The sequence below is a fragment of the Protopterus annectens genome, chromosome 10.part0 (assembly GCF_019279795.1).
Source record: "Protopterus annectens isolate FY-2018-M chromosome 10.part0, PAN1.0, whole genome shotgun sequence".
Lineage (NCBI taxonomy): Eukaryota > Metazoa > Chordata > Ceratodontiformes > Protopteridae > Protopterus > Protopterus annectens.
The window spans coordinates 594,729,010-594,745,762 of NC_056744.1; the positions used below are offsets into that span (position 1 = coordinate 594,729,010).

At 40.4% G+C, this 16,753-nt stretch overlaps 1 protein-coding gene across 2 annotated transcripts in view; it reads right to left on the bottom strand.

Annotated features, from left to right (window-relative positions):
* The window catches only part of KDM4A (lysine demethylase 4A), a 2,334,711-nt gene that overhangs the window by 967,557 nt on the left and 1,350,401 nt on the right, over nucleotides 1-16,753 (bottom strand). For both annotated transcript variants that reach the window (XM_044085421.1, XM_044085420.1), the window contains exon 14: nucleotides 8,144-8,339. In XM_044085421.1, coding sequence (XP_043941356.1) covers nucleotides 8,144-8,339 — 196 coding nt within the window. The remainder of the gene's footprint in view (nucleotides 1-8,143; nucleotides 8,340-16,753) is intronic.

Genomic DNA, 16,753 nt, shown 5'->3' on the forward strand with positions numbered 1-16,753 from the left:
TGTCCCGGGCTGCGTCCTAAATTAACTCCAAGAAGAGGTCAACCCAAACATAAAACTACTGTTCAATCTTAGCCTTACTACAGGATATGTACCCAAAGAGTGGCATACAGCAACAGTGGTCCCTCTCCACAAAGGTGGTGCCTCAACGGATCCTGGAAACTATCGCCCCATAAGCCTGACTAGCTTGGTCTGCAAAGCTATGGAAAGGATCATCATGGACCTCATAAAATAAAGATATTGGGGACCTACAGACACTGGATCCTACCCAGTTTGGCTTTGTTAAGGGCAGATCCTGCCTCTTAAACCTGGTCGATTTCTTTGAAACAGTCACCAAGGCCATTGATGAGGGGAAGGTGGTCCACACAGCCTACCTGGACCTCACAAAAGCCTTCGATACAATACCCCACTCGGGCATTATAGATAAGCTCACCAGCTTAAATATAAACCCCTATGTCACTAGATGGGTTGCAAACGGGCTCAAGGACAGAACCCACATGGTTAGAATTGCTGGAGCCATGTCAGACTCCAAACCAGTTACAAGTGGCATCCCACAAGGCTCAGTCCTGGGACCTCTCTTGTTCGGTATATATTTCTCGGTACAGGCCAACATGGAAGGACTGTGGCTGACCAAGTTCGCAGATGACTGCAAACTGGGCGCCATAATCAACTCTCCAGCCGACACAAGCATCCTCCAAAAGGGCCTCATAGAAACAGACAACTGGTGCCAGAGCCATGGCCTCAAGCTAAACGCCAAAAGTGTATAGTCATCCCTTTGGCAAAAACAAAGTGCCCACAAATTACCACATAGGTGGTAATCCATTAAGTACAGAAGAAGTCATTAGGGACCTGGGGACCCAAATTGATAGCAATCTCTCATTTGACAACCACGTGGCCAAAGTGGTTAGAATAACATTTTATATAGCCCACCTAATCATGAAGGGATTCACATCTAGATCAGGGGAGGTCATCGTGCCTCTTTACTCATCCCTCATCAGGCCCAAAATTGAGTACAATGCCCCTTTTGGGATGTACCTTACCAGACACCTGCAGCAACTGGAAAGACCCCAAAAGTACCTCACCAAGAGGATCAAAGGGCTCAAACAGATGCCATATGCTGCCCGGTTAAAGAAACTCCAGCTCTACTCAGTGGCATACCGCCTGCTCAGAGGCTATCTGTGCCTGACATATAAAGCCATGTCCAACCCGGAATTAATGGACATGCTGCACCTCAGAAAATCCAAATCCCATCGAGCTACGCGCTCGAGAGACTTGAACCTCAGCACTGAAATAAATAGGACATGCTGGAATAAAATCCCAGTCCAGGTTAGGCAGAGTCCCACACTGACTCTCTTCAAGAGGAATCTTGATGAGTGGATGGGAGATCGTAGGTTTACCCCAGCTATCACTTCTGTGTCACTGTTAGACAGAGGCACAGTATACTAACCTCAAAAAAGGCATAGCAAAATTAATTTAAAATGGGTGGCGAAAGCCAAACACACTCTGGCTAGGCTTATAAATGCCCTAGGGCAGATAGGTTCATAGGTTCATACTAGGCTATGAGTTTAAAGCAAAAGAAAGGGGTTCCCCAATGGGGAACTTATCTTTCTGACTATCTCTCTCTGGTGTGGATTGACCAACGCACTGAAACACTGCTTCTGGCTCAGGAGACAAGAAAAGACTGATTTCATGATGTAGGCTTGGCTCCCTACATACTCAAGCATACTGACATCAGTTAGGACATCCGCCAGCTTTAGGAGGAAAGAATTTTTTCTGGTAGTAGGACCTGTCAAGGGCTTTCACTGCACGAAATCCCACAAGTTAGAAATACAACAGTGAAACACAAAGAACATCTTTCACATCATCCTATCCACATCTGCTTCTGACAAGCTTCTGGAGGACCCAGAGGAAGTGGTGAATGGAGGCCAGGAATGCTTCTTTGGTGTCTGGAGAAGCTGAGCAGGCAAGGTGGGAGAGATTGGCTTAATGACATATTCCAGTGTGATACTCCTAAAGAAAGCACTCTGCTTCGGACATGATGGCTTAGGATCTGATGGAGAGACCGGTGGAACAGGAGCTGAAGCCTCAGGATCCGAAGGGTTCTGATCAGAATAATGAGATGTCTTTGGATCCAGGGGGGAGATCGGATCCTAGACTCTCTTGATCTTGGTCTGTGGCTCTGACAAAGTCCAATGGGACTTCAAAGAAAAAATGCTTACAGTGATCCAAAGAAGCTTGATTTAGAGAGGGGTTAAGCCTCTGGAGTGGAAGGAGGAGACAGAAGAAACAAACAAACCTGAAGGGGTCTTCTATCCGCTAGGGCCCTAGAATTGAAAGTGGCATATAGACTGCATGTCATGTCTAAATGTCCGGGCCCCAAGACAAACACACTCCTTCTGGGTATCAGAGTTTGGGATCTTATGCCCAAAATAAATGTATTTTTTAATCCCTGTAGGTTTGTTCAACACAGCAGAAAGAGGATGGCAAACACAGATTCAAAAAAAAAAAAATAACAGTAATGTGTTTTTCTGTTGGTTTTAGAAGCAACAGATATATAATGGTATAAGCAGAAACACCTTACGGTAAAAAGAGAAATACCAACAATGGTAACTGAAAAGTACCGTATGGACAGTATAGATAAAATGGAAAAAAAGGAATAAGAAAAAGGTCCCTAATGACCAGCAATAACCAGAGGAAGAAGAATAGAAACAAAAAACGTATTTGTTTAGGAAAGGGGGGGGGGGGGGACTATAGCTCACAGTTAGTTAAACAACCCGGCAAAAACACTCAAGACTGTAATCTGCATCTGTTCATGAAGGCAGCAAACAAGATCCAAGAAAATAGGGATGGAGTGGGGCATTATGGGTACAAGGAGAAGCTCAAGAGTTGGATCCGAAGTCTGAAGTATGAGGCCAAGTCGAACCCGAGGATTGGCTCCGTAACCCATAAGTGAGTAAGAATGAAAGGACAACATCAGATCCAAGGATTCCAGTGCATCTAATCCTAATCCTGCCTAGCAGCCATGCATCACCACGGCCACTTTCACCTTCAAACCTGTGCCCACATCTGATATAAAACTACTCAAACTCAAACCACGCTCTACTTCAGCTGATGACCTTCCAAGTGAACAACTTAATATAGCAGCCAAAAGCATTACCTACCCTGTCTCAATCCTTATAAATATGTCAATTTAGGGATCCCACATTCCCTCTCTCTGGAAAAAGTCACACACTATCTCTCTGCACAATGCAGGAAATTCAACAGACACTACTAACTTTAGACCTATAGCAATCCTACCCCCCCCCTCTTCAAAATAGTTGAAAAATGCATTCAAAAAAACAATTGCTAAACTAATCTCCTACATTAAAAACTCCTGTCCCCCACACAACACAGCTTCCGTTCATCCCACAGTACTAACACCGCACTTCTACCATACATAGATATTGTCAATAAAGCTACAGATAATGGTAAACTAGTCTCCTTATTTTGAGACTTGTCTAAAGCCTATGACACAGTTTGTCACAGCAAACTTCTACTTCAAACGTCTTCATTAGATCTCTTTCACTCCACCCTTTTATGGTTCAAAAACTACCTATCAAATAAGTATCAATCAGTACAATGACACTCAACCCTCGCTCCATACCTCCCAGTCAGTAGTGGTTGTACCACACGGTTCTATCCTTCGTTCCCTCCTCTAACATTCTCACCAACACCCCCCATACATCAACAAAATAGGCCTCCCTAATTCGGTATGCAGATGATTCCACACTCATTTCCACATCTGACAATTTGGAACACCTCCAAAACATTACTCAAGAAGCTTCAACAGCTACTGAAACACATTTTTTGTAACTCACAACTCGTATGTAGCCCTAAAAAGCAAACTACTACTTTTTTCCCCCCATATCCCTCTCCCATGAAAAAAACATAATTTCAAGTCTTTTCTCTTGATAATACAACTGAAGTCACTTCTCATAGTAAATTATTAGGGATGAACGTGTATGATAATCTTAAAATTCAACCTCCATATACAAAACTGCATAAGAAAAAACTCACCAAAATATTAACTAGGGATGCTTTAGAGAGCCAAAAACTTTCTAAGCAACACCTGCCATTACTGATCTCCTCTCCACACTTCTTTATGGTGCTCTCATTCATATTAATCTTCATGAAGACAAAAATCAAAACTTGAACAATACTTAAGAAAGTTGCTAAATCAGCAGCAAATACCCCTTTCAGAACCAACCACTGTACAACACTAAAAAGCCTAAACTGGTTAGACCTACCCCATCAAATAATACATAACAGCTTCTTACTACCTACAAAATTATCCAGAATACGTTTGTTTGAACAGCAGTACATAACATTCTACAAAACAATTTTTCTAGTTGGCCATTACAATCCAGTGACCAAAAGCTCCTGTCTGTCCACAAACCTATCCAATCTGCTGGGCATTGTCTATACTTGTACCATGCTGCTAAGGCCTGAAACTCTTTACCTCTATCCTTCAGGTCAATAACCCCCTTCCATCCTTCAAAACCATTCTGAAAGACAAACACTAGCTCTGTTCTTGCTCAACAGCAGGATAAAATATATAACTAAATGTGGATAAATAGCTATTCATACTTTAACATCTCCTTATTCTCCCTTCTTCACTCCCTTACTTCTATCAATTTCTCTCCCCTGGCTTTCTCTCTAAATATTCCAAAAGCCTGCTTTTCTCTCACATTGTATTGCAACTCCTGTTTGTATTATACTAACTTTCCTTTAATTTTCTCTATAAATAGGCTAAATTTTCTCTAACTGTTAAACCAGTGTCATGTAACTCGTATCTACTCAAACAATATTTTCATTTTATGTATAATTTAGTATAATTATTAGAAGTGTGCATGTTTTTCGTATTAATTTTAAAGACTGCAAAAATATTCTAAAAATGTTTTGGAGCTTTTCTCCCCGGGCATCTGCTGAATATGGGCTCCTACTCAGTTAAGACTTTCCAGGTAATCAAATGCCAATCAAATCAATCAATCAATAAATAAATACAACCTGCAAGAACAGTTAGGCAGTTGACTTTGACCAGTCTTTTAGAAAATGGTGAGTTGTTAAAGGGTTAATATTTAGGCATAGTGTACCTTTGGGGGGGCTTTATGTAGTGCTTTAAGTACTGGGTATTATAAATCAGAATTCCATCATGTTGCATTAGAAATGCCTTGATAGGAACATGACAGAGGGAAAGACCAATGTCTTTACTCTTTTTCCTAGTTGTTGAACAGCAGTCTTTCATTTTCCCATTCAAAACTTGCAAGCATCAAATGAATAGCTTCAACAGAGGACACAGACTGAGTGTTATAAGAAGGTTATAATCTATTATCTTCCTGATCATAGACTTTTTTTCTGTTGGTGAATCAATCTTTTTAAAAAATAATCCTTTTCAGAAGAGACCTTTTCCGTTTTTCTGTGTGGTCTCAGGTGTAGGTTATAAGGGGGACCCTCTGTAAGTTATGCTTTACAGAAAACAAGCATGGAGACCATCAGGCTTTGAGATTCAAATGCATCGGTCAATTCCCAATGCATCATCTCAACAATGTCAAAGGCAAAAGCATTAGTTACCTTACAAACAATGCCTATGTCAAGTGATGCCCTAAGAAATAAGCAGCTGGCTTAAGGATGTTGGTTGTGTGGCAAAAAGGCCATACTTGTGCTGCTATCAGGACAGAATGAACCAATAAAGGAATGACTGGCATCAGTGTTGGCAAGCCCTAATCTAGAAATGCTACATGTTGAAGCATGCATAAAAAGGCAGGTCGAGTTTCTCAACAAATGGACACACATGTATCTTTATTCTGGGGACTACTGTGGAAGATGCAGATCTGGCCACTTTCTCCTTTGGGACTAACAGTGACTTCTCTTTTTCCTGTTCAAGTGTTTGCATATTTCTACACATTTCACAGACATTCCAAGGCCAGTAACGTATGAACATTCACACCTTGCTAATATCTTCCCCTCAGGCTGTGTCTCATTTCTCTAGCAGGGACATGCCAATCAATCACAGAGTAAATTTGTGGATACCCATTCAGTCATCTAGTTTATGCTTACAGGAAGACAGTGCATTACACTGTTTAACATGCAGATGAAATTTATCCCGGCACATTGGGAAGTGCTGGGTTATAAACCTGATTTAAACAGGGTTTGATTTATCTACTGGTGAAGATTTAAGTCCCTGGTCTACTGATTTAGATACTAGACTTGCAGGGAAGCAAGACATCCAGGAAAATCGGGGTCTCTAATGACGCAGTAAGAAAAACAGAGATCTCCCCTCAGAAGTGTATAAAACAGAATAAAGTGATAATGCTTTCAATCTCTCTTGGCAGTTCAGGGACTTTGGGCCTGTTATCTTTTTGGTTAGGAACCTTCTGGGTCTTTCTAATTGTTTGATTTATTTAGCAAAATACATCCCAAGCTGTTCTCGACAACTGGCCTAATCAATGGGGAGTATAATGGAGTGATTTTCATTTTAGACCTTTACTATACACATTTAGCAATTAGCTATGCTAAACAAAAGGATTTCTTGACAACCACTTTTTTTTACACTCTCCGGTCAAAGCCCGACAGCCAGAAGCTCTCTGGAAAGCATTTAATAACATTTATTTTATCTGAATTCCTTAATTCATACATTTTCTTCTGCAGAAGAAAAGTTTGTAATGTTTGTCACCCTTTTAATCGGAGTAGCTTTACAAAAGTTTTTACATTACTCAAAACCATCAACTATATGAAACAAATTCAGTAAACTCTCAGTTAACCAGAACTCAGGCAAATCAGCAAAAAAAAAAAAAAAAAAAAAAAAAAATTGAAGAAATACAGTACAATTTTCATGTGTTGCACTTTGCCCCCCCCACCACCACCCCAGAAACATACCTTACATTTTTAGAGTTTTTACCATTTTAAAAAGGAAGATAGGAATAAATTCCCTCTGTCCCCAACCTGAGAACAGGTCAAACTAAACAAACAATACAGAGTACAGTATTAGTCAGGCCTATTTTTAACAGTAGCTCTCAAGCAACCAGAAAATAGAGTTATCCAGCATCTATTACTCCCTATGGGTGCTGGTTAGCGGAGAGTTTACCATTTATCAAAACAAATATAGAAAAAGGACAATACGATTCTTGTAACACACCTGTGTGGGAAACACTCTGCACTAATAATGAAAACTTTTCTTAACACTTAAGAAAATTTCTTCATGCCAATGCAACTTGAGCAATCTCAGTAGTTCAACAGATACTGCATTTGCCTCTGGTGCAGAAGGCCCCGATTCTATTCCAACACCAGGTAGCCGGATTCATTTTCTAATACTAACACTGCAGTGTAGTATAAGGGGGTTCCTGCACTGTGTGCTGTCTGTTCTTCTAAGGCCCCATCTGCCCAAAGTGGTGGAAGCTCAGGTGGATGTAAAAGATACCACAGCACTTAAAAAGAACAGAAGTTCTCTAGAGGCATGGCCAAATTTCTCCTAGTCAAAAAAGAAGCCAGTGGCCTACTGTGACTAACCCAGTCGATGAAGTGTAAATATATAAAAACTTTATAACAGCCTATCAAAATAAACTTAGACAATGAAATTGTACGGGACATTTTTTTAACAAACTTGTGTAGGGAACACATTACATTAATAATTAAAGCTTTTAAGAAGAGTTTATAAAAATACTTCTTAAACCCAAATTCATTTCAAAACATTGAAGAAAATCCAGTACTTACTGAATGAAAAAGTTAAGGTCTAGAATGACAAACCTTACAAAAAAATGGAAAAGCAGTTAAGTGAGCTTCTAACAGCAAAGCAGGTAATATGGATGGAATGTGCCAGCCTATGTCAGTGGATCCACTGCCCTCAGGAACTTGCACTAGCTCTCACAAAGTGCATGTTTGCTGAAGAAAAATGACAGGATCCTCTGTGCTTTGTAAGGTGAAGAAATCCACATACTAAGGACTACACCAATGACTCTCCTGAATGAAGAGGAACTGATAAACAATCACGTAATATAACTGCAGAGCAGGAAGTAGTTCTCACCAACTTCTAAAAGCTGACTGCATTAAACCTCACTCTGCACACAAAATTGTAGAATAATATTTAAATCATCATTCTAAAAACACTTACTTGCATGAACACAGACACAACAATTCTTGCAAGTAACTAGAAGACTGTTTCCATCTTCATCTATGTATGGAGTTGAAAGGTTGACATCTGTACTATTTCCAGTGACTGTAAAACACATCTCTGGGATAAGTGGTTTGGTATGCATTCTCCCACCAGAAAAGACAGGATTCTGGTTACTGCGATTTCCACATTCTGACTGTTCCCATAATGAAAAGAAAAACATTTAATTTACTGTTCTGCATAACACAATATTTTGCATTCCAACCTTTAAATACATTTTTCAATGCTCCTCTAAAGAAAGAAACAAATACTGAAAATTATTCAAAGGAACATGTAACAGCAAATATGCACAAAACCATCACTTGACCAACACGCTAGTTTACAAAGAGTTCAAGTAGAGAGAAGAAACTGACAACAGAAAATTACTAAACTCATTCAGTCTAACTTATTCAACTACAGCTTCCAACACTTTAATATGCTGGGATATTCAGAAACACAATGTACTGCACAATCCACTTCACAATCCTCTTTCTAGCAGCAATTCAAAGGCTGTTGTAGTGCTAGAACAATAAGGCTCCTGAAAGTAGTGCTCTACAGTGATCTGGCTGGATAATGCGCGTTTATATCACGTTATCGAAAGATGAAAATAATGCACGCTATTTCATCGAACCTAAAATATCTAAACTACATAATATCGAACATTCAGAACAGCAAATTGTTTTCCTTGGGAAAAAATTTGCTATTCCGAAACACATACACACAACACAAGCACACCTAAAAAACATCAATACACACACATACACTTATAATCCTACAACTAACCCTACATTAAACTATACAGACACTACTATCTATCCACTTACCTTAACCCAAACCCTAACCCTAAGGTCCATCACTATCACACACTCACCTAACCCACGCCCTAACTCACTTAAACCACCCCTAACCCTAATTCACCAAACCCACGCCCTAACTCACCTAACCCACCCCTAACCCTAACAACCACACAATCACACACTTACCTGAACCCGACCCGTAAATTTCCGCCACAGCGCTGAAAATAGCAAAGCCACAGAACCGGCCAACCAAATTCTTTCCCCTAGGAAAGAATTCGGTGTTCTGCAGCTTCGCTATTTTTAGCGTTCGCTCAAAACAGGTTGATATTAGAACATTTGAAGTTTTAAAACTTCGTTGTTCTGATATACACCTGGATAATGCCACATGCCAAGACGGGTCATGGCTAATGTACATTAGCAACGAGCACTACCATGGGGCTATGCGTCAGGATCAAAATGCAAGAAGAGGGATTTAAAGATAATCCCTAATATGTTCTATTTCAAAGCAGAGCAACAAGGAGTGAACCTGTTATCACTGCAAGAGGAAATGCTGAGAGGCTGTGTGCGTGCCTGTGCAACAACACTGCATGGGTTGCTGGGGGTCATAATACAGTTGGCACTACATTAAGTGCTGGATTCACAGACATGTAAATAAGTCAGTTTGGCTATTAAATGTTGACAATTAACTAGTTAGCTCATAAATGTTACTTACAAAAAACTGCAAAGCATCAGTAGTGCTACAGCACTGTACTCTCCCACGTATGTACATACGTGTGTGTGTGTGTGTATATATATATATATATATATATATATATATATATATATATATATATATATATGTCAATTCTTCGAATGCTCACAATTTCGAACGTTACATGGTCGAGACCAAATGTTCGAAATGGCAAGTGTTTGAAAACTGACTTTCAACGGCACCGTATGGTGCAGATAGGGAGAATTTCCCTTTTCTGCACTGAAGTGCGGACTCAGAGTTGGTATATATAAGTGGGGGGTGGGTGAGGGCGGTCACACTGTTAAGGTGTGTTTTTCTTTTTTTTTTTGATATTCGAACATTTGGTTTTGACCATGTAATGTTCGAGATTTTGGATGTTCGAATATTTAACATAGACCCTATATATATATATATATATATATATATATATATATATATATATATATATATATATATATATATATATATATGGATCACCTTCAGATGCCAACGCCAAACCGACACACAAATCACCGACACCAAAAGACCGACAACAAAAAATACCGACAACGCAAAACACCGAATACCATTACACCAACACACTACACGTAAACAACACAGTACACTACATAACATATCCACTATCCCTAACCCAAACCCTAACCCTAAGGTCCGACACTACCGACACTTACCCTACCTGCACCCTAACCCTAACTCACTTACCCACCCCTAACCCCAAGGTCCGACACTACCGCACACTCACCCTACCTGCACCCTAACCCAACTCACTTACCCACCCCTAACCCCAAGATCCGACACTACCGCACACTCACCCTACCTGCACCCTAACCCTAACTCACTTAACCCACCCCTAAACCCACAGTCCCTCACTATCGCACACTTACCTGTCCGCTCCCTAACACTAAATCCCTCACTCTATCGCACACTTACCAAGTCCGTCGGGTTCTCACCTTGTCGGTCATCTGCGTTGTCAGTGTTTTCGACCCGTCGGATTCCGTGTCGATATATATATATATATATATATATATATATAAAACACACACACAGTCTCACACAGAACAGTTGGATAAGTTTGAACTACAGGCTTCGCAGAAGGCTGCACACTGATCAACACCTTAATTTCAGCTCTCCCAATGTGAAAAAAAAATGAAAAGTAAGAGCCAGTGATATTTTCAGCTCAAGTAAAATTCAGTTACTGGTAAGTTAAGTACATTGCCTAGATTTCAGCAAAAAAGAAACAAAGAATCTGAAAGAAAATCGACCAGAAAAGGTGAAAAGAAAACAATGGCTGGGAAACTTCCTGGACTTGTTCAGCAAAAAGCAGTTCAAGTTTCTGCTTTGGTACAAGAGATGGCTTCCAGCAACCTAGAGGAAAAAAGAAATCAAATGTACTTGAGTAATTAAAATAAATAAAACTCTGAAAAAGAGTATATCAATTCACATAACAAAAGGTTGGATAAAATCGAAGAAGCTTTAAACAGCTATTCTGATGAGCTGATAAAACTGCAAAAATCAGTGGATAAAATGAAGAAAAGGCTGGCAGAGTATGAAAAGAGCCGTGATTTTCTGCTGTACCAAAGAAACTGGAAGGAACAAAAAAGTACATCCATTAAGTCTCCCTAGCTGCTGATGGAGAGGCCACATGCTTAAATTTCTGTTGTTCTTTACAGGTGTGACCTCCACCTGTATGGGGTCTATATTAAATCATCGAACACTCAGAAAAGTGAATGATGATTTATTGACCCCATGTAAGCGAAAGATTACAAATTTGAACGCTTAGAACAGCGATTTTTTTCCAAGGGAAAAAAAATCGCTGTTCCAAAAAAACACTTAAAACAAAGTAGGGAGCTTTGCCCCCACACCCCCCGGCGTGCGGGGCTGTGCCCCCCACACCCCCCCTTTTTAAATATACCAACTCTGAGATTGCACTATAGTGACGAAAATGGCAAAGTAATGGACGCGGTCAAGCAATTTCTTTCCCAGGGAAAGAATTTGCTTATATGCTGCTTCGTCATTTTGCCTTTTCAAGTTTGACCAAGACGTATTTTTTCAAATGCATCTTCGGTCATCTAATAGGAACCCCCTGTATGAGACATGGAGGCTTGGAATCCTGCCTGACCTCTATTAGACAGCCTGGGATCTCTTCCCTAACTAAAATCTGTGGGATGCTGTGCAGTCTTTCAGAAATAATTAGGCATGGTTCCTGAGACATACTGGCAGTCTGCAAGGCGTCAGGAGCCATAACAGCTTTCAATGGGGTCTATGTAGCAAGCAACTGAGCAGAAGTCTGATGTTCCATGGGTTTTGTAACCTCAGTGGGTACATTAGTCAGAAACAATGGACTGCTGATCCATTCATTTTTTTTTTTTTTTTTTTTTGGAAGACAGGCATTCAAGGATGCTGAGTCAGCCATCTTGAACTGAGCCAAGCCTTTAAGACTCTGGGTCTTTAGGAAGGTGTTAAGAGCAGACAGCCTAGACCTAAAGGCTTTTGGAACAAACAGTGCAGGCTTTGTGATCGTGTTCTGGGTCAAAGAAAAAAAAGACACGTGGCAAGCAAACCCTTCTATGGAATCTACCTACCACACTCGCACTTGCCTCTCCTGACATCTGTAACTTTCCACCAATAAAACGTATGGTAAAAAGGAAGGTTCCAAAATGGGGCACTTATCCAAATGAAACAAATGATGCCAAGGTACCAACGACGCAAACAGTAAAGAGTCCGATGGATGCATGACCTGTGTTTGGGCTGGCGGTGAGACAGTCTGGGGATCCATGCACATACGTCTGTATTTCTACCCGAACACATACAAGCTGAGGTCATACGCCTGAAATACGTCCCACTGAAAATAAAGCTTTGGAACAGGATGGACATTAGAGGTGAAAACCCATTTGTCAAGAATACTGCAGCAGTGATTTCAGTCAAGACATCAGACTGTATCAATTTTATGAAAGCACAAATAAGCAACTATACTAATATTCCATAGCAGCATTTGTTAATTGAAAGGGCACATTGAATGTATGATGCAAACCTGGACATGAGAAATCAGCCAAGACTTGTATTAGTAAAGATGCAATTATACTGGCAGAAGAGTTGATCATGGCAAAACTATGGCAGAAAGGAAAAAATATTATTTGCGAAAAATTATTATTCACTGTACACCACGCAGAAGAGAAGCAAATGTATCCTAGCAATCAGAGAAATTCAAATGGCAGGCATGACAGTCAAGCTGCTGTATCCAATTGTCTTCAAAATATTTTTTCCTGGAGGATCTCAGAAATTTTTTTAATGCAAAACAGGCAAGGGGGTAAATCACGTTTAACAAAAAGGCAGCCAGCAAACAGAAGGGGGTTCTACTTCTCATTCTTCTGACAATAAAGTTCAGAGAGAATTTGCCAGTGAAACCTTTTCCAGTGTTGCACAGGAAAATGCTTAAGAAACAGAAAAAAGCACAGCAGCTGTCTAAAGAATCCAAAGTACCTTGGACATAAACCAGAGTCTGGTTGGTAGATGGAGATGTACACGAAAAAGACCAGTAATGCTGACATTGGTGAATAAAGCATCAACCACATGAAATATGGGTTTGCAAGAAAAAGTGGCTAAAAAATGGCTGGAGGCTGGAGTTTTGTTGACTTTGTTAAATTTGTAGGTGGACTGAAAAGTATATACCCCACTTACCTCATTACTGTTTAAAAGGACACTAAAGGGTGAAAAAGTAACTAAGTGAAACAATGTTTGTTCTTATTGTTATTAGTTGTATAAAACATTTCATGTTATACATACCTACATATATTACAGCAGTTGTGTCTGTGTGTGTCTATATATATATATATATATATATATATATATATATATATATATACATATATACATATATATACATACACACACACACACACACACACACACACACATATATATATATAAGCAGTTTTGTGTAGTGTGTAATCAGGGGTATTTTAAATGCAGGGGAAGTCTGTTTTATGTGTTAAAATATTAAAGTAAAGAAGTACTTTTTTAGTTGTATGAAATACAAGCTTTACAGTACAAGACAAGAAAGGTTGGACAAAAGCAAGCTTAATGTTGATAGGCTGTGATCTTGGGCTGCTAGGGTGGGGTGGGGGTCTAGGGTGTAAACATGCACGGATTACAATTACACTATATGTAGCATTAAGATATTTTATTTTTCACAAGGGTGAAAGTCTAGATTAATGACTTTGGCTTAAGCTATAAACAAGTAAGCTTGAAAAAATAAAACAAAATGATGAAAGTCATGGAAAATGTCAAGCTTCTTATATCTGCAAAGATATTAGCTTATTTTACCCCATTAGCAAATGTTCAGTGGGATTCGAAATCTGCTGCTAAGGCAGCTGTATATTCTGTTCTGGGTGAAGTTTACAAAGATTCTTTGCTTACTACGTTTACATGCAGACTAGCTGTATGCAGTGAAAGCAATGTGTTCTGTGCATTCTTTGAGGGAAATGCAACATTTAAAGGTTCAACAGCAAGCAGTTTAGTGAAAAATAAAGCTTGAAACTATGATAAGTGAATAAGAGATAGCATCCTGAATACTTTAATGCATTTACTAGAACAGTGTACAATTTAATTTTATTTAAAAATAACTGTTGCACTTTTTCTTAGGGCTAAAAGTTAATATTTTCTGAAAACATGCAAGCATTTTTTCACATCTGGGAGGGGAACAGAGATAAGAACAGTTAGCAATCACTGTAAATGGGAAAGTACAGTTGTGTACACTTACCATAAATGTAGATGTTCAAGTGTAATCACTGTTGCAGTCATTACATTTGGGGTAACCTGCTTGCAGTAACCCTCAGTCGGCCTGATTAACAAAGTCTTGGGTCCTGTGTCAGTTGCTGTCCCTTCTTCCATGACGTCAGGTCGTCAGGGGTATAAAACATGCAGCCGACGCCATTACATCAGTTTTTCTTGCTCCAGATGTCAGGCGCCCCCCTAATGGGAAGTAATTAAATCCATAATACAAGGATATACATACAACAAATAAGCAAATACACCAAAAAGCTTATTGAGCATAGTAAATGAGAATAGAGGTATAACCAAAAGAAGAAAGGGGGTTGGAGGGAGGGTAACCCAGACTGCAACAATGAATACACTTGAACATCTACATTTATGGTAAGTGTACACAACTGTACTATGTTCTTCATGTTTCACTGTTGCAGTCATTACATTTGGGTAGATTCCTAAAGCTAAGGTTGGGAGGAGGAATTTAAGTAGAATTAGGACTAGCTATAAGGCCCTGCAAGACTGCAGTGGCAAAACCAGCTCTGGATTTAGAGAAAATTGGCAAATGATAATGCTTGGTGAAAGTATGTACAGAACTCCAGGTAGCAGCTTCTAGGATGTCCCTTGTAGAGACGCCGCTGATAAAGGCTGTAGAGGTAGATGCAGCCCTGGTTGAATGGGGTCTGATGCCCTGTGGGTTAGGTTTTCCATGGTACTTATAGCAGAAATGAATGCACTGGCCTATCCATTTTGAAATGGTTTGCTTAGAAATAGCGTCCCCCTCTGTCCCTGCAGCAAATGCCACCAGCGGTTGTTCGGATTTCCTTTGAGGTTTAGTCCTGTCCAAGTAGAATCTAAGTTATCTGTGCACATCTAAGGAGTGCAGTATCCATTCCCCTTTGTTCTGTGGATTAGGAAAGAAGGTAGGCAAATGAATGGACTGATTTAAGAGCCACACTGGATACCACCTTGGGCATGAAGGAGGGATTGGGTCTGAAAAACAGCATGTCCGCATGAAAGATGATGAAAGGCTCCACTGCCATAAGGGCTTGTAACTCAGATACCCTTCTTGCAGAAGTGATTGCTAAAAGGAAAGCTGTTTTCCAGGAAAGGAAGTTTAAATCTGCAGTAGCAGCTGGCTCAAAAGGAGGAAGAGTGATTTTGTCCAAGACAAAGTTAAGGTCCCAGGCTGGAGTTGGAGCTCTCCTCAGTGGCCTTAATTTTTGGCCCCTTTGAGGACCTGCTTGAGCAGTGGATGAGAGAAGAGGGGAGGCTCTATGCTATAATGAGCTGAAATGGCTGAGGCATGAATTTTGATGGAGGAAAAGAACAAGCCCTTATGAAGCATCTCAGTCAAATATTGCAGAATCTGAGGTAAATTTGGCACTGCTGCACTCAAACCATGAGATTGGTTCCAGGTACAAAACCTTTTTTCCATTTTGCAACATAACATTTTCTAGTACTAGTCCACCTAGCCTCTAAAATGATATCCATCACTGATTTACTGAGGGGTGGAAAAGAAGAGATTAGGTAATTAGCCTGGCTGCTAGGTTCAGGGTTTGCAGCTGAGGGTGCAGAATATGGTTCCCCTGCTGAGACAACAGGGAAGGAGTCGGAGGCAGGTGCCATGGGGCCAAGCGTGACACACTGTGCAGGAGGGGGTACCAGTGTTGGCGTGGCCAGTCTGGTGCAATTAAAATCATCCTTGGCTTCTCCTATTTGATCTTTAGTAGTACCTTGGAGAGCAGAGGCAGAGGAGGAAAGGCATAAACTGATAGTTTTTTCCAGCTGAAGGACAGAGCATCCACTTTCCAAGCTAGTTTGTGGGGAATCCTTATGCAAAATTTGTCCAATTGATGGTTCTGGGGGGGAGGCAAACAGGTCTATATCTGGGCTCCCCCATTTGCTTGTCAACATGTTGAAAATCCTTGGTTCCAGTTTCCACTCGTGTGGGTCCATGAGGTTTCTGCTTAGTCCATCTGCCAGTGTATTTAGTTTTCCTGGCAGGAATTGAGCTTGTAGATTCACTTGGTATCTCAAGGCTGTGTTCCACAATGCCATGGCTAATCTGCAGAGGGGGTAAGAGTGTGTACCCCCCTGCTTGTTTATATACCACATGACCATGGTGTTGTCCGTCTTTACCATTAGTTGCCCTGAAGAATGTGGTCCTTGAAGCTGTCAGAGCATTCTGTACAGCTAACATTTCCTTTTGATTTATGTGTAGGTGGATCTGACTTGGGTTCCATTTGCCCTGAATGCATTTCCCTGCCAGCTGAGCCCCCC